The sequence below is a fragment of the Barbatula barbatula genome (assembly GCF_947034865.1).
Source record: "Barbatula barbatula genome assembly, chromosome: 12".
Taxonomy (NCBI): Eukaryota; Metazoa; Chordata; class Actinopteri; order Cypriniformes; family Nemacheilidae; genus Barbatula; species Barbatula barbatula.
In genome coordinates this window covers 11,750,002-11,777,472 of record NC_136775.1, presented here as the reverse complement: position 1 = coordinate 11,777,472, position 27,471 = coordinate 11,750,002, and the positions used below count along the sequence as shown (strand labels likewise).

At 39.7% G+C, this 27,471-nt stretch overlaps 2 protein-coding genes across 6 annotated transcripts; both read left to right on the top strand.

Moving 5' to 3' along the window:
- The first annotated feature begins 221 nt into the window (after positions 1 to 221).
- Positions 222 to 9,691, top strand: snx27b (sorting nexin 27b). 3 transcript variants are annotated; one of them, XM_079470002.1, is made up of 13 exons: positions 222 to 720; positions 2,691 to 2,922; positions 3,009 to 3,201; positions 3,299 to 3,363; positions 4,983 to 5,087; positions 5,455 to 5,533; positions 6,378 to 6,541; positions 6,623 to 6,712; positions 6,799 to 6,948; positions 7,071 to 7,199; positions 7,287 to 7,346; positions 7,422 to 7,470; positions 7,572 to 9,691. In XM_079470002.1, the coding sequence occupies exons 1-13, from the start codon at positions 395 to 397 to the stop codon at positions 7,637 to 7,639; spliced, it is 1,710 nt and encodes a 569-aa protein (XP_079326128.1). In that variant the 5' UTR covers positions 222 to 394; the 3' UTR covers positions 7,640 to 9,691. The 3 variants fall into 3 exon arrangements, with proteins under 3 accessions (XP_079326128.1, XP_079326130.1, XP_079326129.1); XM_079470004.1 differs by having other exon boundaries at positions 226 to 720; positions 7,422 to 7,484; XM_079470003.1 differs by having other exon boundaries at positions 245 to 720; positions 7,077 to 7,199.
- Positions 9,692 to 10,792: 1,101 nt separating this feature from the next.
- Positions 10,793 to 26,779, top strand: adar (adenosine deaminase RNA specific). 3 transcript variants are annotated; one of them, XM_079469999.1, is made up of 16 exons: positions 10,796 to 10,925; positions 12,511 to 12,569; positions 13,175 to 15,341; positions 15,526 to 15,724; positions 15,846 to 15,994; positions 18,213 to 18,348; positions 19,404 to 19,642; positions 19,814 to 19,967; positions 21,316 to 21,487; positions 21,580 to 21,673; positions 21,980 to 22,099; positions 22,183 to 22,313; positions 24,470 to 24,652; positions 24,747 to 24,859; positions 24,976 to 25,103; positions 25,240 to 26,779. In XM_079469999.1, the coding sequence occupies exons 3-16, from the start codon at positions 13,294 to 13,296 to the stop codon at positions 25,586 to 25,588; spliced, it is 4,215 nt and encodes a 1,404-aa protein (XP_079326125.1). In that variant the 5' UTR covers positions 10,796 to 10,925; positions 12,511 to 12,569; positions 13,175 to 13,293; the 3' UTR covers positions 25,589 to 26,779. The 3 variants fall into 3 exon arrangements, with proteins under 3 accessions (XP_079326124.1, XP_079326125.1, XP_079326123.1); XM_079469998.1 differs by lacking the exon at positions 12,511 to 12,569 and having other exon boundaries at positions 10,793 to 10,925; XM_079469997.1 differs by lacking the exon at positions 10,796 to 10,925 and having other exon boundaries at positions 12,150 to 12,569.
- The last annotated feature ends 692 nt before the right edge of the window (positions 26,780 to 27,471 follow it).

Here is a 27,471-nt window from a genome sequence, read left to right as displayed (position 1 = left end):
CTGGTGTAAATAATCACTACGTGGTTGCACTGGCTTTCTTTTGTATTTTCTGGTTGCTTTGGACGTGCTGTAAAACGGGGAAATTTCCGGGAACAGCTCCAGTCGATGATGGAACACCAAAAACCGGGACTGTCTACGGAAAACGGGGACGTCTGGTCACCATAGCTAAACGCTGACAAGTTTTTCGCACTACATATACCATGGTGCACTGGTATATCGTCACGTGACGGACGTAACTTTCAATGCACGCAGGCGCATGAGTGTCTCGTGACGGAGGCTGCCCGTTGTCAGTCTTTCCCGTCTATAGTGAGTCTGACGCATTCCGCCAGCCAATAAGCTCATGTAGCACTTTAGCGCTCAAGCCCGCTGTGAGGGAGGATTTCTTCAAATAAAAATGGCAGATGCTATCGAAGGAGACGGTACTCGCTCCGCTGCCTCTTCTGCGCTTCACTCGTCGACTCGGAACGGCTCCGGCATGAGTTCGGTAACGTGCGCCGGCGGGCACGTCGGGACCACTGTCGCCTCCGGGCCTCGGATGGTCCGCATCGTCAAGTCGGACTCTGGCTATGGTTTCAACGTCCGCGGGCAAGTGAGCGAAGGAGGGCAGCTAAGGAGCATTAACGGCGAACTTTACGCTCCGTTGCAGCACGTAAGCGCCGTTTTACCGGGCGGCGCGGCGGACAGAGCCGGAATCTCAAAGGGCGACCGTATTCTTGAAGTGTAAGTTTACATCGTAGAAAATAAAGACGTTTTCGATAAGCGCGAGGAGCTTTTATCAGTTAACGTTAGACCCCAGTCAACATTTAACTTACTATCATCCTTACTATCATATCATTATACAGGAAAGGCTTCGGTTTAAGCGACTGAGACAAAGGTATTTGTTGCTTTTTAAAAAGAGAAATTACGCTGTTGTCAAGTGCAGATGCTAATGTAGCTAATAAGTAGGTTGAAGTATTTAAGTAACGTCAGCTGAAAGTTAGCCAACGATATCACTGCAGCGATAACATGCATACCATCTATACACACAAAAATAAAAGGCATGAGTGTAGAAAGCACTTATTCAAAGTTGATGGATGTTATAATCTGAGGTTCTGATCACATCTCAGCCTGACATCCAAACATTGTCTGGTACCATAAACATCTCCTCTCCTTGATGTTTTAGCAAATACCTCTATTTTTAGAATTCATTTCAAGGGCACCTATTTGCAGACAAAATTGACTTTGCTTGTTTTCACAAACGCAACCTGCATTGTCAACCTCCGTAAAATCCAAAACATCTACTCGCACACAGCGGGTCTGTCATATGCGTTTGGTGTCTGTCCCCGTGTGAATAGCCGCTTGATTTCCACCACATAAAGGAGGTTTGTGTTTGGACGCGTGTCTTCATTGCAGATTCAGGTCACATACAGTACGGCGAACAGACCAGCTCTCTCATTGCTTCTCTTCTTGCTGTAGCTGACTGCGCACCGTTTTTATCAATTCTGGGTCAGATTCTACATAAACCTCGACAATTGCGCAAACAATAGATTTCATTTTCAAATGATCCGCACAAAATGTGACCTCAAACATTTGCAGCAAAATTATGTAACTACTGATGTCTCTGAATATTGGAAGGGAAGAGTGTGGTATATTTGCTTTCCGGTCGTCTTGTGAATGATGTTGTGATTTAAGATTTTGTGTCTTGAATCACCGGTGTTATGGTTCAGGTTCCATGTTAATATTCACTGGGCACCTCAGTGATGCTAGCATACGTTGCCATGGTGACAAGTGGTTTCCGTGGCATTGGAGGAGACTGGGCTCAGCATCAGCAGCAGTCAATGTAAACTCAGGACAGAGGGTGAACAGAGTGTGAATCTTTTAATACCCAAAATCGTATTCGTGGGGTTTGGCTATTTATCTCCCTTTCTTTAAGTATTACCACACTTCCTCTCTTTCAGGAGAGTTTGTTGACACCTCCAAAGATCCCTTTTTTCTTTCAGTATTACTACATACATCATTAAGAAATCTCTCAATAGATCAGAATGTTTCTGGTGGTTTATTTCATAGTGTAATGTTATGAATGCATACATGTATTGAAGTGTGTAAAGAAGTTTGTAGAATGGAATGCTATTTGCACATACATTATGAAAATGACACTTGCCAATGTAAATAATATGTGAAAATTATTTTTAAATCCCAAAATCCATTCAGTGGCATGACAACAGCCATTCTGTTGTGTACAGTATAAAGGATTAGAGATTAAGTTTTTTAGTGGTGTTGATGTGCGTGTGTGCTGCTGAATTGGATTGGCTGACTGAGTGGCTTTTAAGTGTCTATGAGAGAGACAGGGAAGAGAGTATATAAGTCCTTTTTTCCAGTGGTCTTGCAGTATTTGTGTGTTTTGGACTTAAAAGCATCATGCTCCTGTTTTCTGCTCTATTAGATACCTACATTAAAGAGGATGACCTTGCTTTTCTGTTGCTCAGATGGCTCTCGCAATTCCTGGGCCATGCGTTTGGTTCCCAGGGAATGCACATACTGAGAAAATGTAAAGCCTTTTTATCGTTTGATAAATAATAGAAGCTCTAAGAAACAGTAGCTTAGCATGATACAATATCTGATCCAACCTTAACTCTCTGAAAGTGATGTGAAACAAATGTATTTGCAGCATTTTGCTTCATGTCACATTGGTACTCCTGTTCTCTCTCCAGGAATGGGGTGAATGTGGAAGGAGCCACTCATAAGCAGGTGGTAGACCTCATCCGAGCAGGAGAAAAAGAGTTGGTCTTGGCTGTCCTGTCAGTCCCCCAGCCAGAGACAGACAGTCTTGATCCAGGGGACGACGGCTCATCTCAGTCTTGCTATGACTACAGCGACAAGCAGGCAGTGCCCATCTCTGTGCCTACCTACAAACATGTGGAGCAAAGCAGCGAGAAGTTTGTAGTGAGTGTTTCATTATGCAGAATTATAAGAGAAATGGAGTTTTAAAAGCTGTCATTTAAAAAATTGTTTCGCTTGTGTGTGTCCAGGTGTTCAACGTGTACATGGCAGGCAGACAATTGTGCTCTAAGCGCTATCGGGAGTTTGCCATCTTGCATCAGAATCTGAAGAGGGAATATGCAAACTTTGCATTTCCCAAGCTGCCAGGGAAATGGCCTTTCTCGCTGTCTGAGCAACAGCTAGACGCTCGCAGACGAGGACTTGAGGAGTACTTAGAAAAAGGTAAATGGACAAGACAACACACAATGTGTTCTTTAAAACCTTACAATACCTATTTGCAGACGTTTCCAACGTTCTGATCTTTCTTTCTCTTTACCAGTATGTTCTGTTCGGGTAATTGGGGAGAGCGATATCATGCAGGAATTTTTGTCGGAGTCAGATGAGGTAAGACATTTTTCGTGTATATGATGCATATTTCATTTTGAATGTAAGGTATGAATCCACATGCATGCATAGATTTCCCAAATATAAAAAAACAACTACAAATGAAAGTTCCTGCTGTCCTTAAAAACAACATAACTGATTGATGCCACAGAGGATTAATTATCTTATAGAAACACGTGTTTGTTATAGATTGATCTGGGATTGATATACAAAATATATTCCAATATAAAAGCCATATTCACATATTCACGATCTAGACATATCGCTGCTGTCCTTCCGAAAACTCCATATTTCCATGTCTCCTTCGTGATTTTTTTTTTGTTGCCATAAATCACAGGTTTTGGCAAATATCTATTCATTAAAAAGTACTGGTCAACTTTGAAAAGTGCATAGTTTTTTCCATTTCCTGAAAATCTGAGAATTTGAACATCCAAGGTTTTGGAAGGAAAGTGATAATATATAAATGTATTGCATGTGCTTTCAAGTGAGCAGTTGACAGATTGAACATGGACATCTTCATATGTTTGGCTGCTTCAGTCTTTTCCAGTAATAGTAGGATTTTCATGAATGATGAATAATAACTTACTCTAGAAAATCCCTGTGTTCACCATTAATCACATGACCACCCTGCCTGGGCATGCATGTTTTCATCTACTGGGGCATGAAAGCAGTGCTTGGTTTTAGGATCATCATTACATGCTAGTTGTTACATTTCCTGTATTGAAAGCAAATGTAATAACATGTATCATGTTCCTGTAGCTCAGGTGGCATTGTTGCGATAACAATGCCAAGGTCATGGGTTCAATCCCACTGGGAATTTCCCAGAGAGCATAAAAACATAACCCACAAATTGCTTTGGTTAAAGTAAAAAATTAATTTGAAGATAATTTTCTTTTGCAGAAATTTGAGCAAATGAGAATGCAAAAAATGTATCCCATTCATTGCTATAGAAGTTTTCCTAATTGTGACAACCTCGCTGCTTAAGAAAAACCTGGAAACGCGAAAAAGGTCCATAAGGAACTCTGCTTAGTTGCTTAAATTTTTAGTACGTTGTTGTCACAAAAAATTAGCTTTGTCTCGCCAGTTATATGCAAAATATAGTCCATTGAGTCATTGGCAAACTGTGCTGTAACTCGGCTTCCTTCTAGGTTGGGAAAAGTCCTGACCTAGGTGGTGATGACCTTCCTGTGATGACGGGCCTAATCTAATTACCATCACCACATCAGCCTAAATGACTTGATTTGTCATAGAGACTAAGGTCCTTTTGGCACTGCATTATCACTTTTCTCAGACAGAGATTGAATCATGCCCACCGATGAGTCACCATGCAGTATATTTCATAACTATATCTTTATTCCAACAGCAGGTATATAACTTTTTGAATGTAATTTTATTTTTCAAACAACAGGAAATGCTGCTTTACATTTGTTGACAATGTGGTAGCCATGTTTCTTTCTGTACTAATTTGTTCCACTACTAATACCAATTTTGGACTGGTATTAGTAGTGGATTTTGATAGTGTAGTTGCAGGAACTTCAAGTATATGGTTGAAGAAACGTCTCCCAGCGTTGTTATACCTATAAAACACGTTTCTCAAGTCTCTCTTTCATTTATTCTAGAACTATAATGGTATTTCTGATGTGGAACTGAGGATAGCCATGCCAGACAAATCTACAGTTACAGTCCGGGTGCGAAAGAATTGCACAACAGACCAGGTCTATCAGGTACTGAATTTAATCTGAATAATACTTTATATCAAATGATATAGTTTTTCATAATTTATTCAAAAACTTATGTTGGAGATTCCGTAAGCCTGGAGACGGTAGTGTATACTGTGAGTTAATGGATCCCCTGCTTAAATATGTGATATGAGTAAATCATGCTCATTAACAGCTGTTTAAGCTGTAGCCCCGCTTAAAATTAATAGATGCTTGGACCCGGAAACGGTATTCCTTACGTCACCACTTAACAACCGAATAGTGGGGAACGAGATTTTGATCTACTGTTACAGTTTCTGCATATACACCAATACGGAAAATATGTTTACCTAAAGCTTTTCCTATATTTGTATTGCTTCTCTCTCTCTTTCAGGCTGTAGTATCAAAGATCAGGATGGACAGCATTACTGCTAGTTACTTTGCTCTATTTGAGGTCATTAACCACTCCTTTGGTAAGAGTTTGAATTTAATAAGAGTATTTTGATCAAGAGTTTGTTTGTAATATGAACTTTACTGTTGTTACCCTGTGACACAATTACAGGTAGTAAAAACTGTTGGAATGGAGCATCAAATACATGCATAGGGATTGGAATACAGTTATAAACAACAGAGATCTATCCAATACTAGCTCCATTTAAAAATCATTAGTATCTAGCCTGAGACAGGGACTGTTTCTATTGGTCAAGTCTGCTGCCATTTATACCAAATAAACTAAAAGACATGCATAACCTGTTATTTTTCTATTTTTAGTGTTTTTTTCTGTCTGTAACTTTGATTGTGATTCAGCAATAATGTAATTCCATCCGAAATGATAAATATTTAAAGTTTTTGTATGGAGGTGTCATTAGACCTGATGTGGGTGGCACACAACATGAATCTCTCACTCAACATTCTGTGTATATGGGGTTTTATGAATTCACAGCTGTTGATTATACAAGCCTCTTTGTTTGCTAATCTTCTTATCAAGTCACTTAATGAAGGCCAAATGTGTAGAGCCAGCATGTGCATGTTGTATATCTGTGTGGGTTTCCAGTGTGCACCGCTAAAAAAAAAGTTTTAGTTAGTTGAAATTATTGTTTGTTTCCTTATTTAATTCGCCACAAAATATCTCAGCAGCTAATATATAGCAAATAGTGTAGGGGAGTTTGATGTCATGGTATCTTGTGTAATAGAATTTAGGCAAGTCGTCATCATCAGCTTCACGACTGTATCTGCACATTTCTAAATGTATATTCATGACACTTTATCTCTGTCACTGCTTATACCGCTGTATCTCTGTCTCTCTCTTCCTCTTAGCACGCAAGATGGCTCCTAATGAGTTTCCTCATAAGCTTTATGTGCAGAACTACACATCTGCCATCCCAGGCACATGCCTCACACTTTGCAAGTGGCTCTTTACCACAGAGGAGGAGATTCTGCTTAACGACAACGAGTTGGCCATCAACTATTGCTTTCATCAGGTTTGCCAGCGCGTGTGTGTGCGCGATTTGCATGTGAGAATGTTTTGCTTATTGATATATGATGTATTATTTGTGTCTCAGGCTCTGGATGATGTAAAAAAGGGATTTATCAAGGTGGGGGAAAAATCCTACCAGCTCCAAAAGCTTAATGAGCAGAGAAAAATTACCACGGTCAGTTTAAAAACAGTGCTGATTCACAAATTGCACCGATTGAGCTGCACAGAAACCTAATGCGATATTTTCTTTCTATTCTGCAGTATTTAAGTATTTTAAGGACGTGCGAGGGCTACAATGAGATCACTTTCCCGCACTGCTCTTGTGACTCACGTAGAAAAGGTCATGTCATCACAGCGATAAGCATCCGCCACTTCAAACTCCATGCGTGCACTGAAGATGGGACTCTAGAGGTAAATGTGTTTGTTTCGAAGGGGTGAGAAGTTTGTTTATTTCTCACTTTCTAGGGCATCATGATTTGACTGTCCTTTTTTGTCTCAGATTTCTTAATGGTATGACCTCTCTTTGATGACAGAATCAGGTTATTGCATTTGAGTGGTCAGAGATGCAGAGATGGGACACGGACGAAGAGGGAATGGCTTTCTGTTTCGAGTATGCACGAGGGGAGAAGAAACCTCGCTGGGTCAAGATCTTCACTCCTTACGTGAGTTTACCAAGCACGCGGTAAGAAAAACCTCTCATTTTGCATATAGATTTTGTGCGCTAAAAAAAGACGTCTTGTATTTTATAGTTCAACTACATGCACGAATGCTTCGAGAGAGTCTTCTGTGAGCTTAAATGGCGAAAAGAGGTTGGTTACTTTAGTAAGTTGATTTTGCGTTTGCTCTTAGGGTTTGTGTATTGATTTATTGATTTATTTGTTCAGGTTGAAGAGGAGGCCACAGACAAAGACAACAAGAACTGCAGTAAAGATGGTATGTGCGGTAAGGTAAGGCTCTGCCTGCCTTTGGTTGGCACGGTGGACGTTAAACTCAAAGTTTGGAATGTGCATCTGAAACGCGTCTCTCTTTCACAGAATATCTTCCAACTGTTGAGACACAGAAGGGATGGAGGCACATGAACGAAGAGATCATCTCCTCTTGAATTCCCCAATGCACACGCACATAGACACCCACCCTCATAGCTGCATACAGAGGCCCAAACAGGAACCATTTCAAACTAGTCACGTGGCAGATTCATACATACTTACTCTCCTTCAAATTCAAGGCTGTCAGAAAATAACCACACAACCACAGTACACTAATGGAAACAAGTCAAACTATGAAGGCTTTTAAAAACTTTAGCCATCACCATTTGATTTCATTGGACTGGACAGATATCTCGGACATATTGGAGGTGACCGCCTGCTTGGGGCAGGTCAGGAGTCTTAGGAATAAGAAAAAAGATTGATCTAGCTATTCGAGGAGATTGCTTCTGATGGACCCTGGTCACACTTGTAATTAACATGGCACCAGCATTACGATTGGTCCAGGTGACTAATTCATGTCATGTGACTGGTCACAAGACAAGCGTTTACGGACCCGAAGAAACAAATGAGACTGAACTGTGCTGCTTGGGGCAATGCGACGAAATCAGAGAGACAGAGTATGGTCATTTTAAGAAATGCAGACCTCAGCAGTCTAACAGATACATTATCCTGACACTAACACATGCACCTGTGAAGATGCTTTCTCAGAATGTATCAAAAATGAATTTATAAAAAAAGGAACAACCATTACTACATTTTCCACTTGGACAATCAGAGTGAGAGAGATAAAGAGAAATGGCCCAGTAGAAAAGAGGGCATGAGATCAATACTTTCCATGTTTTTCAACACTAATTAGTATCTCACTATTGTTGGTAGTGGGTATGTACAGATTTGCAGCCCTTTAAGTGGGTCTTACCGTTTCTGTTCTCACATCTGTCTTTTTTATTTTCCAAAGCAGTATTTGATTTTTTTATTAGCCATTGCTGGGCTTAAATCAAATTGGTTTTGAATTTGGGGTGAAATCTGTCAAATTCAGAAGAAAATGTTTCATGAGGTAAAGCGTGTAAAACTGAGCTGATAGTGCTTTGTTTTTACCAGGAGCTAAAATTATCGAATTATCTGGAATATGTAATAAACATGCAGGGATAGTACCGTGGGAATTTAAGAAAAATTACGCTCTGTGGAAATTTGCAGAGCTTTCTGCAGGTGCAGATTTTGTGTGGGCTTGACTTCTTGTTTGGAATACCTGCCCACCAATAGTCTGTGCACATTGTGCTGTCTCTGCACATATATATGACTTGACTTATTAACAGTGTTATGAATGTGAAGCACTAAATTGGAACGCCAAAGTTGGCTTTAATGGGTTGGAGGGTTTGAGTTCTGGGCTGTCATGCCCTCATCGAGCAGTAGATGGCTCTGACCACACGGCAAGTCATCTGCCTTTGCTGTCATTTTAATACTGTGTGTTGTTCTGTTGTTTTCCATTTTAGTTATTGTAGCGCAGGCGCATACAAACCTGTCACTCCAGACCAGACATGACATGTTTTGCACTTTTTTGTTTGACGTATGTATGAGGGTTTTTTCAAATCTGACAGCATGCCAATTTCTTTCCTGCACTGTGGAACCTTCTGATGAAGGTTGTGTGTCATTATTTTTATTAACTTTATTAGACATACTGAAACTTGCATTTGTGTTATATTGGATTACCCCTGCTGTCGCGGGAATGGATAATGCAGAATGATGCACAATCTCAACCTAAGCATTTCTTTTCATTCTCATTGTAAGGTTTGTTGGACTTTTAGACTTTTCTCTGTCTGTGTGTTTCTCCACCCCGCTCTCGTTCTTTCTCTTTGACTGAAACTTTAATTTATTTAAATAAGATATTACACAAACTTCTCAGTGTACAGTATTTTCAGCAGTGTGAGTTTTTGAGTAATCTTTACAAATAATGCACAAAAAAATACATTAACAAGTCAACTCCAAGGTGTAGTACGAACTGACATAAGTAATGTAGGATACATACTGCAAATAAAAAAACAAGACACACAGTATGCTGAAAGGGTTTACCTTGTTTGACGTAAAACAATGTAAAAGCATTTGGTAATGTTTGATCATAGCATTATAATAAAATGTAACATATTCTTTTAAATAAATTGATTTATTGACTCAAACATTGTTTCTGTGAACTTTTTATAGTGTCTTGGTGAGATACACCTGTACTGAACCTCTAAGAGACACAGCAAGAGGGATAGAAAAATAAGTGAAGTAGCCTACAGTAAAAGGATGTGAGCAAGAGGTGCCAGCATGCAAATAATTCAAAAGCCTTCTAAATTGTGAATAGGCTTGTAACACCAGTATTGTTTTCTGTAGGTCAGCATGTCACTAACCTTGACCCCAATGATTTTATCAGCCACTTAACAATTAAAGAACAAATGGGACCTGTAAGGCAATATGGGCTGTTGCACTTTATCAGCAAGTCTGTTTAACAAATAAATTACAACCAAATTACAATCTGTATGCAGATCTTTTGGGATAGTGCTCCTAAAGATTTTAATTTTTTCATGTGATTTCAAACATGTATGACTTAGTTCTGCAAAACTAACTTTATATTTACATATAAATAAACATAAGTAACCAAACAACATTGCCCCTATTGACTTCCACTGTACGACGAAACAATGACGATGCCGCACCTCCACCAATAGCTCCACTGTGCATGCGCACTTCAATACCGCATCATTTTTGTCACGCTGAAAACAATTGATTAATATTTATTAGCGTAAGGTTAGGCGTATAGAAAGCTTTTTTAATAACACATACACACGCCGACAGTCTGGTCCCTTTTAACTAAATCACCTCGGGTTAACTTCCTTAATAAAACAGCGTGCCTCTTGTGCAACACTTACCCATGAATGTGTGTCTACATCCATGTAGAATAGATAAAAGTTAAACTATACGTTAAATACTACTGACTCGTGGGTGAAGTTCACAGTAGAAAATAATTAATAACTATACTAGCAAGTCATGTAACAGCATATGGCTATAGCCATTCTCGGGTGTGATCGACTTGCATCGAAGAGCTTATTTTCACAGTTATTAAGAAGAAGAATTTTCCATTAGGTTCGATAGCAGTGTTTACGTTCAATGCCTGCAAAATTGCCGACTTCCGGATGGGTGAACATCCTCTGAATGTACCTTGAATATTACAGTAGTATTTCAGTAAAATGCATGAAGGTCCATTTCATGTTGTTACAAACACATACGTCATCGCAGAGCGCCAAGAATAGCGTCGCATCTATGCGCCGTATTTCATTATCGTTCACCAGCGTTGTGTTTTTATTCCGCATGTGTCCTCTCATACTCGTACTGAGCATTTCCACGTTGTGCATATTGTCTGCGCACGTAAGTATACTATTTCTAGTAACCTATTTTATTTAGATTATCGTTGTGTTCCGCTGTTAACGAAACAGAAAGGGACTCGGTGGGAGTAAGAGAAAGATGCTTCACGCCAATGACGCTTTCTTCTTTGATGCATATCGTTGTTGTTTAACTCAAAGCCGAGACGCTGTTTCGTGTTGTTCTATGTTTATGGGCTCACGTACTTGTATTTAGTCCATTGGAGTAAAAAATATAGCAAATCAGTTGAATTTGTTAGAATGGCTGCTATTAAATATTTAGTGTCCTTCTAATGTAACTTACCCAAGCGACAAAAGTCATCACTATATTATAGTAGAGAGTGAACTTTGTGCGTACTTCAGTTTTATGCATTCGTTGCTCGCAATGTTTGCTTATATCTTTTTGTGAAAAAGTGTTGTTCATACGGCTATTGCATTTTAACGTTAGCCCATGCAAGTCTATTGATCAGTTTTGTGACCAACGTCTTTAAAATGGGATGGATAAACTGTAAATATGATTTTATACCGGACAAGAACAAAAACATCGTAGTTTAAGTTTGTTTTGGGGTATGTACAATAGTTATTATTCAATGCAATACCGTTGTACATACATAGCCGGACTGTCTGGGATACTGTTTCTTTGCGTTAGATGTGCAAGGCTGCAAGTTGCGTGTTTTTCGACTCTGTATTGAGTGAATCTAGGTTATAAAGCACCTCCGGGAGACGATTGCACCTTTGTGACTACAGTATTCGGTTTGTTTGTCGCGTCCGTAATTCACGTCCTCTCGTACATAATCTTCCTTTTGGACACGCGCATCCCAGAAACCTTTCGCTCTTAAATAATTTTGTCACATTAGGAAAGTAGGTTATAAACGGGAATGCAGTTTATTACGGTCACAGTACTGTAACCTCATGTATTATGCAGCTTGTAGGGTCGCAGGTTACGGTCTGCTTTCAGTCTGCAGCGTACTGAAATCTGAAACGAAACTGATGGCTCAATGGCATGTCATAAAAATGATTAGTGCGTTGCAGTATTCATGTCCTGCTTTCAAGTGACATGCAGTAATATCAATAAAGTCGCCTCGGACTTTTTTAAACGTTAGAACAGTTTTACATTATTTTATTTTAATATGTTTTTTTTCCAGATAACTTTATGATTGTTTTATGGTGCTAAAAGAACGCCTGTGACTAATGGCGCCACCTGCTGTCGATGTAGAGAAATGCGCGTTTTGAGACCATTTGATACAGTAACCGAAGAGCTGAGAAGAATGGAAAGCGAAACTTTAAAACGACATGTGCTTAGTCTGAATAGCAATATCGCTTACGTTTTTGTTTGTCCAGTTGTCCTTTAAATGATAAGGAAAGTTTAGTCTTGCAAAAATTACTAACGACAATAAGACGAGTTTCAGGATCTAAACTACGTATTTAGTTGAGTTTCACGGCCTGAACGGTTTTTTAAAAGCAAACAGCGAATACATTTCGAAAGAGCTTTGACAAACTGATGCATTTCTATTCAGTTTCGGGTTTTAATCGAAAGAGGTTTTAATTCATAAGCAGAACGTAAATATTTGATTCGGTCCTTCCTGCTACAGACAGACAGACAGACTGACTGACAGACGAGGCGCCGATTCCAAGTTCATCTGTTTTGGCGGTATGAAACGTTGTCTTATATTGTGAACTTTGCGTCAGTGTTAATGTTTTAACGGCCAAGTATTTGAGTTTGCAAATATGATAAATCTGTGTATACCGTATTATAAACCATTGTTTTTTCATATCCTTTCAAACTTCCATAAACATAATTAACCCGTCTACATCAGTTAGCTATCACTTTTTATAAATAATTAGTAAACTTTGTAGCAGATAAAATAAGTGAAATGTTATAAAAAAAAATGTTGACCCTTTTGTAATGATAACCTGAAATGATAGGCTACTGTGATTTACCCCAGACCAAGCTTTCTACACATGTTATCTGCCAATATTTTGTGCATCCCGGCTGAGAGGGAATGCCCTTGATATGGCCGTCTTCCTTCTATTACCTATGGCCACTTTCTGTCACCATAAGGTTCTGCAAATTACTTGCTAAGCCAGGAATACACTGGTTTTGTTAAATTCATCTGTGCCTCTTTACCAGGACTCTCAAATGACTCCTGTGATGCCAAGAAAATTTTAAACAGGATTTGTATGTGTGCAATGACAATGTAGGATAAATTATTTCATTGATTATTTTGCTGTTCTCTGCCCCTCTTGTGATTTCAGAAGCAGTGCACAGACTAAGTAACATCACATTTAGCAGACGATTGAGGATCATTAAAACGTGTGCACGCATCCACGAGGCACTTTGTCCGTGCCCAACGCTACACCCCCACCCCTGCGCTATGAGCAGAGGTAGAGGGTTTCACAACGATTATCAGCGATACTCCTTTCCAGCCCACCAAGGAAGACCTCGTTTTGATTCCCCGCCTCATCTTTCCAACAGTCGCACGCGGGGCCCTCGTGTCCCAAGCCCCGGCTCTGCATCTGGCAGGTACACAAACCCTTCATATCACACCTCCCGTCCTGCCACACCTGGTGTGCATCCTCGCGGTCCTTTTTTCCCCTCTTCTCCCTATGATACGCCCCACTGGTCATCCCCCCAGCACAGCAGTGATCATATCTCTGATTCTAATGTTGTGAGCTTCCAACAACAACAGGTGCATTTTCTGAGGGGGGAGAGTGCACATGCCCCTCAGTTCAACGCGTCCCATCAACGGGAGCTGCAGGCTTCCACTGGAGGCGAAGAGAGCACAAATAGAACTCATCAGTACCAAACTGGTTATCGCAACTTTAAAACAAGCAGTGGTGGTTTTGGAAGAAGAGAAGGCTACAACGGAGCAAATTGGCAAAGAGAACCGAATTTTGGATATGCACCTGGACCTCAGAAAAAGTGGAGTCACCCACAACAGAAGAGTCAGAATTATCAGAATCTAAATCAATACAGTAACCACTACTGGAATGCACAGGTAGATAACACATCCAGTCTGTCGTCGGGTCTTCATAGTCTGTCTTTAGACGACCGAGTGAAAAGGGTAGAGTACTCTGACCCCTTCTTGTCCAACCGTAGCTGTGCCAGCAAAGTGTCCAGTTCGTCTGGCACCACCAGAGAGTTTCTCTGTTTGACCCCTGAGATCGAGAAACAGGTTCTGTCTTTTTTGACGTCACTCGGGCCAGACGAGACCATTCAGGCCAAGGTCCTGGCCAAAAAGCTCCATCTGCCCAAGAAGTTTATTAATGCGGCCTTGTATGCCCTCTTAAAGTCACAGCAAGCAGTGAAACAAAGTGACACTCCTCCCCTTTGGAGGCTCCGCAGGGAAGACGACCGCGAGCCCGTCAACAATAGACACAGAGCACAGTCTTCAAAGGATGCCGATAAAGAACACCGTGAAAGTTCATCCATAAATCAAGACTCTAAAGCTAAACTAAACAGCACCAGCGCTAAGCCTGAAGCACAGACACTTGAGGACAACAGTGATAGTAACGACGAATCCGAGGTCTCTGAATCGAAGGACCGTGAAGACGACCATACTTTTATATATTTTTCTGACAAGCCTCAGCCAACACTTTTACCTACAACGCATTCGGTAAGCGCATCAACAATGGCAGGCTCTAAAGACATCAAAGAGCAGATCCTGCAGTACCTCTATCAATCGGGCAAGTCTAACGCCCTCGTGATCGCCAAAAACCTCAGCCTGCGAAGTGCCAAGCAGGTTAACCCAACACTCTACGCCATGGAGAAACAGGGTGATGTGAGACATAACGCAGAAGTTACTCCGCCGACCTGGGAGCTTAGTGCACATCGCCAGGGAAAGATGGACCGGCAAAGGAAAGCCGCCGCACCCATAAAACAGGAAATGAACATCGATGAGATGTTAACCTCGCCAACAAAAGGGATTGCAGACGTGGCTGCTGTTAAGTTGGAGGGGACTAGTGGAATTGAGACCAGTGAGTTTACAACAGCAGAGCTGATGGACAGGAGTGAAAATCCAGTGAGCATGTTGGCAGAAGACAAGGAAAGTGATTTTGGTAGCATATTGCAAAATCTTGAGGCTTTTCCCCCAAACCCCAGGAACCTTTCTTCTTGCACCACCTACCCTTGTCCTCCCCGTCAGTTTTCCTACTATCGCGAAATGCCCAGTAATGGAGGAGGACGCTCGCAGTGGGCGTCTGACGATATCCCAGAGTTCTTGAACTTTATCAGATCAGAGGTTGCTGTATCGGTGGCTGCTCCCCCTCCCCCGGCACAGAGTCCGGAGTTGAGCAGATTGCAGAAACTAAGAGAGGCCCAGAGTAAGAACCCAGTCAGTGGACTGATGGAGTTTGCGCAGCACCTTGGATATAATTGTGAATTTCTACTCTTGGACCAATCTGGCCCCTCGCACGACCCAAGGTTGGTGAAAGTGTGTGTGTTTGAGGTATTAAGGGGATAGTTCAACCAAAAAAGAATATTCTGTCATAATTTATCTTCCCTCATGTCATTTAAAGAATCTGAGCATTTAATGTGTGTGCATGATTCAAGATTTGTTCAACTAAGATATTTTTTTTATCTCGAATATTTTGCTGTTCATCACCAGGTTTCGGATGCAGGTTATGTTAGATGGTCGAAGGTTTCCACCAGCCGAGGCTTCCAGCAAAAAAACGGCCAAAAAAGATGCTGCAGCCATAACCCTGAAGACTCTTTCTAGAGAGATGGAGGGAGGATTAGGAGATGCAGATGACAAACCGGACATTGAGACAGCTGAATCAACCACGGAACTTGCAGATGATTTGCTGGTATGCTTGACTTTCCTTCTTGTAGTTCCAAGTTGCATGATGCTTTTATCAACTCTGATCATTTAATCTGTCATGGGAGTGTTTTATAGCCTTTCATTACCTGTTGTGCCTCTCAATACAGGGTGAGGAAGATACCCCCCCTCAGGCTCTGTCCAGGTCCCTTCCTGGAGGAAAGAACCCTGTGTCAGTCCTGATGGAGCACAGCCAGCGAAGTGGGAACGGCATCCAGTTTATCAACACAGGAAAGGAAGGGCCTCCTCATGATCCGAAGTAAAACACACTCTTCATGAAATAGTTCTGTTTTCAAAGTGCATTTATCCACATGCCATCCTTACACTCTCTCCACACCAGCATAATCTCACACTCTCCATAAACCTTCTGTACTCTCACCTCTCCTTTCTCACTGTCTTTAGTGCACCTCTCCATTTATGTTATTTCCCATCTCTCCTTGTTTCTTTTCCACTCTCACACTCTCATACACTCTCTCTCTCTCTCTCACTCTCACTCTCTCTCTCTCTCTCTCTCTCTCTCTCTCTCTCTCTCTCTCTCTCTCTCTCTCTCTCTCTCTCTCTCTCTCTCTCTCTCTCTCACTCTCACAAGCATGCACACGCACACACACACACACACACACACACACAGTGTCCTTAATTACCTTTGTCATTAAAATCTTAAAGGTCCAGTGTGTCATTTTTTGGAGGATCGCTTGACACAAAATGCAATATAATATACATAAATATGTTTTCAAAAGTGTGTAGAGACCTTACACAATGAAGCGTTATGTTTTTATTACCTTAGAATGCTGAGGTATCTACATACACCACAGGCCGCCTTATATGGAATTCGCCATGTTGTTTCTACAGTTGCCCTAAATGGATAAACTGCACTGTAGTGTGCGTTTCATAAATACTTAATCTCATTCGGCAAAGAAGCGAAAACGTAACAACGTCTTTGTCCTGTGTCAGCCACCGTAGTGCTTCAAAAGGGAGGGGTGGAGTGAGCCTTAAGTTGCAGTTTGCAGCCTGACCATTAGATGTCGCTAAATTTCATACACTGAAGCTTTAAAATGAGACTGCAAACTTTGAAACATTTGTATATATGAGTTATTTCTGAGTAATTTGCACGTAAAACAGACCTTCCCGAAAACATTCTTCCGGATTCACAAATACTTCGTAAACATCAGATCTCACAGTAAAATGTGTGTATGGTAAGGAATTCCTCAAAATCACTTGAGCAGGCTTGTCTTCATTCTATGGTTTGGCTTTATTATATTGCATAAATGCATAAGGGACTAATAGGTTACTAATAAATTAATCAGTTAAACTGTGTCCAACCAAGTGTTTTTAGCCAGCTAAAATAATAATACCTGGTGCTCTTCTGAAGATGACCAGCTGGTGGCGCTTGAGCGTGCTATGGATGCACTGCATGTTTTTCGGGAGACACTTTAGTTGTTGTGATTTGGAATATCCATGACAGTTACATGTTACTAGTGTCTTATTTTGAATAATATTACTGAATAGACCGTTATACAAATGCAGTAACCAGCAATATTAAGTTCTCTATTGTTGTATAATGTGTATGACGGTTGGTCAATGCAGTGTTTGTCCCGCCTCTCCTCCACTGAGGTTGGACAGCTGTGCAAAAAATATTTTATGCACTTGGTAAGGAGCAGGTGTAAATTGATTTCCTACCAATTACATTTTGAAAATATGAAGATTTTCATGAATGATTTACACAAAAATGATTTCTGCTCTTGTTTCATGAATGAGTCTCAATGTTTGCTTTGTCTCACCCTGAAGGACTATAATTTTCATCCGTATCTTTGCCCTTGTTCTAGCTCATCTTTCTCGTACTTCTCTTAATATGGTATGTCCTTGAGTTGGGTTTGTATTTGCTCTGAGAATATTAGATGAAACAGGAAGCCATTTTTCGTTGGCATAGAGCAGAGTCTGTATCAAATCCCTGTCTTCCCATGATTTCGCAATTGTAGATCCGAAGTTCTTACCTTAAGGGCTTTACAGTTTGCGAAATTCTGAATGTTTGTTGCAAGTTGCTCCTTTAAGTCTAAGTTGTGTGTTTATAGAGGGTACTCTCTTGTGGGTAGTTTCATTTGTAATAAATTATGAAATGTGAACGGCCCCTAATAAGAATTAAGCCTGATTTCGGTATTTAAAAATTTGCAGTTTAGGTCTGTTTCTGATTGTTAAGCAGATCATGAGTCAAGCAAGGAATCATGCAAATCCTGTCTGCTGCTGCTTAAACATGTTTGGCCTTAAGTCAAAGGGAGATTCTGCTTTCTGGCTTTGATGTGTATATAAAGCAGTGTTTACTAGAGTAGCATGACCATACAAAAATTTTTTAATTTAATGTTGGTTAAAAAGAATGTAGTGTGTTTTATTAATTAAAAAAATACTATGTTCACTCAGACTCACTCAATCTCATTTATTTTTCCTCTCATCTCCCCTTGCTGCTATTTGACTTCCTGTTTCAGGTTTATGTTTAGGGTCATGGTTGGTGAGCGACTCTTCCCAGAAGCCTCAGCACCAAGTAAGAAAGCAGCGAGGCAGCTGGCAGCAGAGGAGGCTGTGAAAGCACTAATGGGAGATGGACTACTGCATGTTAACAAGGTAAAGAATGAAGGAAGACAGAACAAGAGCCTTTGTGAGTTTGTGCAAGAAAGCAGAGAGTAATGTTACAAACTGATACAGATAAATGCATTAATCAATTGCAGGGCTGTGATGCACTAAATGTTACGTTTGTTGTCTTTTTATGTATTGAGTTTTGTTGCAATTTCTGCTGACTTGAATACAGCAGTGGCCAAAAGAAAAAAGGTTATACCATCAATATGACTACTGCATATGAGGTGTATGGTAAAAATATAGACAACATTATACCTTTTATCTATTTACTGGACAAAAATGCAAACCACAGCATATCTGGAAATAAGGATTTTATTTGAAAGGCAAATATCTTGCTGTATAAATTTGCTAAATAATTGACTCATGTTTTATTAGTTATTAGCAGTTTGTTGTTCCTGTCTTGAAGTAATATTTCATATCCATTCTTATGGACCTTAAATCAATAACCTTTGGATGTTTTATGTTTTGCCAAGCTTCCTAAACAATTCCCAAAGTTGAGCTTAATTTTACACTGCAAACACAAACATTTTCTTAAAGGGATAGTTCACCTTCAAAATGAAAATTCTGTCATTTTGCATATCCTCTTGTCATTTTAAACCTGTATGACTTTCTTTTTTCTGCAAAACACAATAGAATATTTTTTTTAAATGTTGGTAACCAAAAACGTTGGACTTGCATTGGTTTAGAGTCCGTACTAAAGTCAGTGGGGACCAATGATATTTTTCAAAATATCTTTGTAGAAGAAAGAGAATCACACAGGTTTAAAATGACAACAGGTTGAGTTAACGACAGAATTTTCATTTTGAAGACGATTTATTCTTTTAATGCATTTAGAATATATGTGATAAACCATAGATTTAGTTTTGTTAAACATTTGACCATGACAGTTTTTTTATGTGAAACTATAAGTTACTGTGACACACAGATATTCCCATCCTCTTCATTTTGGGACCCCCACTGCTTCGACATCCCACGTTCAGCCGTGTTCATCCCTCCGTGTTTATCTATGTGCCGCTCGATTGAACACAATCTTTCTCTTCCAGCCTTCAGGTAATTTCAGTCCGCTGAATGAAAACGAATCTCAGCCGGCGTTGCCTGCATGCCCCTCGCTCCCCCCACTGACAGCAGCAGAGCTTCAGGCGGCCCATGAGGCTGGCGTTGGAGACCTCATCAACCACCTGAACAACAACGCCGTGTCCGGCTTGCTGGAGTACGCCCGTGCTCGGGGCTTCGCTGCGGAGATCCGCATGGTCGGCCAGTCGGGACAGCCACACGAGCCCAAGTACACGCACTTACTCTCACCTGGTCAAATTTCACATCTTTATGTTCTTATTAAAGAAGCAGCAGGAGTTATATCTCCGTGTGCTCGACTCCCCACTACTCTACCACACAATAAAAAGATCAAATGTCGCACATATTTACACCCCTCTCTCTCTCCGTATCTCTCTCTCAGGTTTACATACCAGGCTAAATTGGGAGGGCGATGGTTTCCTGCTGTGTGTGCTAGTAATAAGAAGCAGGGGAAGCAGGAGGCAGCAGATGCTGCACTCCGGGTGCTTATAGGAGAGGCAGAAAAAGCAGCACGTACCGGAGAGCTCACACCAGAGGTATTAAACACACACCGTCTCATTCAGTTTGGTAGTGATTTTTGACTGTATTACAAAGATACCTTTACATCTGTCCGCAAGTAATATTCATATATATATATATATATATATATATATATATATATGCATCCGACTATTGCCATTTTTACACTCACTGTAAATGTTGGCCCGGTACTTTCTATTCATAATAATGTAGAAATTGCCACACCTGCAAAAAGTGAGGTAAATTTAAAAAGATGAGTAGTTGAAAGAATATTTCTTATTTTTCCCCTGCATATATGTGACAATGTCTTGTAAATGTAGTGTGGGCAAGTCAGTCTCAGTATCTTGGTAAAATGGCATCTGCATGTGATGGCATGATTTTGTTTCATTTTGGTGGCTTCTATTGCTGGGAATATTAAATATTCATGCCACCGTACACTAGGGTTCAAAAGATTGACGACAACTGTTTGTCATAGTCTTAAAAATCTTTCAATCTGGAGGTTTAGGATTTAATCTTTGAAATTACTATTTGAAATTATTAAAAAATATGCACTACCCTCCAAAAGTTTTGGACATTTACTCACTTATATGTAAATTTTTCCACATTTTAGAATAATAACAAACCAACATATCTAAAACAAAGGGAACTACGGGAATTATGTTGTAACTTCTTTAAAATCTTTAAGTAAAAAAAACATAAAAAAAAAAGATTTCCGGGACCCAATTATATATATAAAAAGCAGCTAATAAGAATCCAGCATAGATCAAAATTCCATCAATAGTGTTTAAAAAGCTTCCCAGTTTGAGACCTTAAGAAACTGGATGATTAAATTAAAGTCAAAGGGATTTCTTTTTAAGATGCTGTAATAAAACATAGTTCATTTATTTTTAAATAATCTGCGGATATGAGTAAAAATGACTTCTAAATAAATGAAATACGATTACTACATCTGATAAAGTATGCTTGCTAGTAAATCAATAAATGTCGGATTTTTCAGAGATTTCCCGCTTTCTGAACTACATCCATATTTCACATTCCGAAGTCATCCCAATGTCCTACTCCCTTCGAAGAGTAAAGCTCTTGATGTGTAAACTCTACTGGGAAAAAACGTTTAAATTTCACATGACAAAAGGACCAATAAAAAAATTAAGTTATCTTCTTTTTTTTAGCTAGGTTTTATGTGGTGTCCCATTTCCAAAAAGCCCTTCGGAGGGCGATATGTCCTGTTTGAAATGCACAGTGTTTAATTTGAAAAAGCTACAGTCAAACCAGCGACCTGTTCATGATAGAATTTTCATTTTTGGGTGGAGTATTCCCTTTAAAAGCTTATATATGATATATAATAAAATAATTTGTTTGTTCCAGCTGCCAGTATCGGGCAGTACGATGCACGATCAGATTGCCATGCTGAGCCATCAGCGCTTTAATGCCCTCACAACACGCATCCAGCACAGCCTTCTGGGTAGAAAGATTCTCGCCACCTTCGTTATGAAGAAAGGAACGGACAGTCTTGGCACAGTTGTCAGCTTGGGGACGGGTACAAACCCACATACACAACAGACACAAGTCCAGTGTGACGCATCAGCCTGTTAGAGACTAGATGTCATTTTTAACTCTTTTTGCCTGTAGGAAACCGCTGTGTTAAAGGAGAGGAGCTCAGTCTTCGAGGGGACACGGTTAATGACTGCCATGCTGAAATCATCTCCAGGAGAGGCTTCATCCGGTATCATCTTACAGCGGAACACTCTCCGACTCCTTCCCATGATTCATCTTTCTCTCAATCTTGCACTCTTACTGTCTTATCGTTCAATATGAAGGAGTCTTATTTCACTGCAGCTTTATATGCTGACTGTTTGACTCCATGCTTCTTTGGCGCTTTGATTTCTCTTTATATCTCTTAATGTTTCATTGTGCTTAAATTGGACGACAAATAACAGGAAAATTGCCTCAATAGATAATTGTTTTTGTAAAAATAAAAAAGGTTTTTATCTGTTTGATAACCCATATACCTCTATGACTATACCTCTAGGTTTTTGTACAGTGAGCTGATGAAGCATTGGGAAAGTCCCAGTGAAGAGACTATTTTTGAGTTGGCGGAGGATGGCAAGCTCAAGATCAAATCTGACATCACCTTTCATCTGTACATTAGGTGAGATATAAATGCGAGCTATAATTACAACAGATATTCATTTCTAAACATTGATGACTTTGTTTTCATGCTTTTTCTCACAGCACTGCTCCTTGTGGTGACGGCGCTCTCTTCGATAAATCCTGCAGCGAGAGAGCTGATATAAACGGTTCTGGACACATGCCTCTCTTTGAGAACGTCAAACAGGGCAAGCTTAGAACCAAAGTGGAAAATGGTAAGAAACAAAAAATGCCATGAATATTAGATCTTTTATGAAAGCAAAATGTATTATGTAGAAATAAAAAAAAAAAACATTACATGGACCATGTGTTCTTGGTTTTTTTAGTCATAATATTTCGGCCAAACAGTAAATATTGCAGTGCTTAAAATAGATCTTGTGCCTCTCATAGCTCAGTGAAAGTAGCCGATTGCCAGGCAAACCATATGATGACTAGTGCAATAGTAGAGAATCAATTGCATGGCCATCAGATTATCACAATACATTTATGAATATAGCAGATGTCATTTTATCAGGAAACATTATTTAGAAAGGCCTTTTAACAGTAAGGGATAACCATCACTTCCGTAATAAAAGCATTATTTTAATGCAAAGTGTCAAACGTTTGGCAAACGTGTGACCACCCTCAGTGCCAAATACACTAGATTAGCGCTTTAAGGGTGCCAAAGAAATCATGGGTACAATATGTTAAATTGCTCTCTGATGTCTACATAGAAGGTATGTGGCTTATTAATTGCAAAAATTATTCAGAAACGGTTTAACGGATGTCCATTTACAACCCTAGGATTCGTCCCTAGAATGAAAAGGTCTCTTATTACCTTATTTGTAAGGGTCATGAATATTAAGGTTGAGCTCTGCTCTTATTGGCTTGTTTTGCTGCGCAGCTCATGCCTGTAGCTCACACAGCAAACCGATCGCTGCTGTCAGGCGTGAATTGGAAGATGAATAAAATCACAGCCTACTGCTTGCAGTAGGGGTTCTAATAGCAATATAGTCGGAATTGCCCCCTTTTTAAATCAGTATCTAACGCTGAGCGAGGCCTGCTTGATATTGTCCCAGGTTTCACTTTCGTCACATAACTCTCGCTGATCTGTGCTTTAAAATGTTATTGTAAACAAATATAAACAAGGCTAAAGGGGCATATAAACTAACACGATACAGATCAGACGTGGCTGACTTTATAAGGCCTTGTAATGTAAAACATTTTGAGGGTTATAATATAAAACAGACGAAAGCAGCTTCAACTAAGAAGTCAAGTGTGAACACGGCCTAACTGTTTAAAGATGACGCTCAGCTTATACAAACCTGCCTGACTTTATAACTATAGAAAGAAGGCGTGTGTCAGCTCGCGTTGTATAAAGAAGACGTGTCTCTGGGCAGCTCGCACCTAGATTTACATAAGGAGGAGGAAACAATAGTGTTTGAGGCTCACGATATTTAATTTCCATGTACAGACCTCTTATTATTCATCTATGCCTAGGTAAAAACATTTTTCCATTCTATGGCACCTTTAAAAATGTGTGCATTTCAATGTTATCGAAACCTTGACCTTTCCAGTGGACGTCTTTTGTGCTAGCTCCTTTGTTCAACATTGCTGACAAGTAAATGCCTCACACAAATTCACACATTATTTCACGGCGCTTATGATTTATGCGTTTTGCAGACGCTTCATTTAAAAATGACTGGACATTGCAGTGAAAATGTCAACCTCAAAATGCAAGTAATTTGGTGTCTTTGAGAATTCACATGGGTAGTAAAATCACCAAAGTTTTAAAGCTTTTTTTTCTTTGACATTTTTGAAGAATTGAGGAAAGCAACAGTTCTAGGGCACCATTTTGGAACAATTCAGTTTGGAAGAACCGGGGGGGTGGAGTAATTCATGACAGAAATTTCATTTTTGGGGGGTGAATCCATTTAATTCACTGAAATCCAAAAATTGTGTTATCGCTCAAAAACGTGGATCCTTTTTTTTGCATCCATAACACGTTTTGTCTCTTTTAAAATAGAAAACTTGTGCAAAGATATGTTTCTTATGTCTGGACTCTGAATCATCTATATTTTACTAAACCCCTATTGACAATTTATTGGTAATTTATATTTTGAGTTTTGACTGGAAATGTCACATCTACAGTGTATAGTGCTAGAATTTCCTGACTTGGAAATCTTTACAAGTTAATATGAACTGAACAGAGTCATTATGTCAGAACATACACAAAACATAACACTCGTCTCTTACTGTACATCCTTACTGTGTAATGTACTATAACATTCACTTTTTAGGTTCTACTCCTTCACTGAGTTGACGTACATTTCCCAGTTGTTTGCTTTTAGTGTTCTCTCCTGTAACTGTTCTTATTTGACTGTTCTTTAAGGTGAGGGCACTATCCCTGTTGAGTCCAGTGAGATCGTACCAACCTGGGATGGCATTCAGCACGGTGAGCGTCTGAGAACCATGAGCTGCAGCGACAAGATCCTGCGATGGAACGTGCTTGGCCTACAGGGGGCACTGCTGAGCCACTTTATCCACCCTGTTTACCTGCGCTCCATCACACTTGGTACTGCATTTCCAGCTATGCTTTGAGTGGTTTTGCATAATAATTTGGGTTCAAACTTTGTTAATGGATTTGTTAATGTTTTTATATGTGTTAGGATACCTCTACAGCCACGGTCACTTGACCCGAGCGGTATGCTGCCGATTGGCCAGAGACGGGGATAAGTTTGGAAACAGTCTACCGCCAAATTTTACTCTCAACCATCCTGAGGTACCGTCAGAGTGCTGCCAAGCAATCAAAGATATGTGACTGGACTGCAGTAAAACATTTGGTTTCATTTTTTACTTGTTTGTAATGGCTTTTATTTTCTTTATCGGCCTCTGCAGGTGGGCAGGGTAAGTGTGTATGACTCAACACGTCACACAGGTAAGACCAAAGAATCGAGTGTTAACTGGAGTCAGCCAGACCAGTTTACTGTGGAGGTCCTGGATGGAACCAAAGGCAAATTTGACAGGTGCGTTTCTCTTAATAACCTGCCAATAGCATGAAACAAACCACTTTTGCACCTAGTTGAATCAGTTTTTCCTCAGCATTTCAATACCTTGCAACTGGCTTTCATCCATGACACCTGCTGTTTCTTTTCATGCCAGTCCCAAGATGGAGGTATCGAGGGTCTCCAAGTCAAATCTGTTCCGTCTTTTCCATCGCTTGTGCCAGAGCGCGGGGCGAATAGATCTGCTGGCATTACCTTCTTACGCCCACGCTAAGATGGCCGCCACTTCGTTCCAGGATGCCAAGAGGCTGTTCTTCCTGACGCTTACGCAGCATGGATATGGCAACTGGATTGGGAAGCCCTTAGAAGAAAAAAGCTTTGAGTGCGATTCCAGAAGCATGGACAGTGGGTGCGCAGGTGCCAGTCAGGGCTGTGCTGTTGGTCCTAATAGATGCTCCAGCACAAACAACAACTTGCATTCAACTTCTCAAGTCTTTCAGGGGTAGCATGATAACAAAGTGAGGGATGGGGGGTGGATGTGTGGCTGGCGGCGAGAGAGAATAATAGATACTGTGTGATATGAGAGGACAGGAATATGAGTATGGTTACTCTAGGGAAGGTTTATTCCTTCGATGGGGGGAAAGCCGGGTGAGCCTTTTGGTTTTGAAAATGTAGGTTCATTTGTCATGACCAAGCAGAAAAGGGTGCTGCGTTGGCAACAAAGTTATAAACCTAAGCCAAAATAGACATGATACTCTAATTCATTTAATTGGGTTTCCCCTCACTCTGCGGAATTGTGTTTGCAACCAATTATTGCTACCAGCTGTAGTGGTGACATTGCTCTTATTCATCATTAGAGATTTTATGTAGAACATAATAGAATTTTCCTGTCAATAAAAGACAGATTTGATAAGGTAATGTCACATATTTACCGAAGTTAATAGAATCCCAATTAGATAAAAATTTTATTGGATTCAGCAAATGCAGGTTGTAATTTTTTTTTAACTTTAAGGTTTGACATGGTCATGGCGTATCAGTCTCTGACAAAACTGCTACTGTATCATTTAGAGTCAAATTATTTTTTATTTTTTGCAGCACTTTACATTGAAGGGTGTAAATTTCTGCATACCAACATCTGATTGGGTAAAATGTATACATAATGTACATACAGATACATATGCACAAAGATGTATATATAAAGTCTACTGTGAGTTTATATATGTGTGTGTGTGTTTATGTATGTGTATATATTGTATGTATATATTTTGTAAGGATTAATAACTTTGAAAATCGTTTTCTAACTTTCATTTTTAGAGTGTCTTTTTATACAATGCGTGTTGTTTTAACATTTGTTTATATGCGTGGTTAAAAAATCTGCAGCTCCTGGTAAATACTGCATGCAGCCAAACTCTGATTTGCATCTGCTGTAAGCGGGTGGGTGGCACAAACCAATCATATGCACCTTTGTGGACCTAAACTGTTTCATTTCCCTGTATTTTGTTCCTCCGTATCGTGATCCAGAACAATCTGCTGTGTTTGTGTTGTATCACACACCGTTAATTGATTCACCGCTGTAAAACTAAAGCAATAACATTTCCTTCTACCAGCACGTGAATCTGTATATTCTTCATCTTTTTAACACGCATTTAACGTTTTTGAAGATTGTTTTTGTTCAATTAAAAACTAAATCAAAAGAGTACTTTGTAGTGGCCCTTTATTTGTGGAGATTTTATAAGGTGTCTACTGAAGAAACAAAATATGTTTGTAATAAAATGTCTTATAAAAAACGTATTTTTTTAGCATCAAACAACTGAATTCTTAAAGCTGTAGCAATTTTACAATATTACAAAATAATTTACAAAATGAATAAATAATATTTTTTTGATAGACAAGGCGTCTTGTATTGCCTTCTTCCTGGTGAAAAATTCTTCCGAACTCAGTCCTGTCAACCACATGTCTAACTACATTCAAAAACCTACGTAAAAGCCATCTCTTGTGTTAATACTTGACGGACAAATGAAAATAAAACTCTCTCTTTATCTCAAAAGGTATAGTTTTGGCTTTTGTTGGAACTAGTAACTTTGTATCAGCACCTATTGTATTATTGCTCCTGTCTGACATATCGCTTTATTTTGCTCTCTGAACTCTCTGTAAGTCACTTTGAAAAGTCTGAAGGCACCTAAAATACATTCTAGTATAAATGTCTTTGTATAGAAAACGTATTTTGTAGGACCAAACAATTACATTCTTTAAGCTGTAGCAATCTTACAAAATAGGTAAATAAGGATAATTCCTTCTTTAAGAAGCAACTAAAGACATTATTTCAACCATAATTTTGTGGGGGCACATCTTGCTACTTTAACTACCAAAACCACAATAGAACTGATTT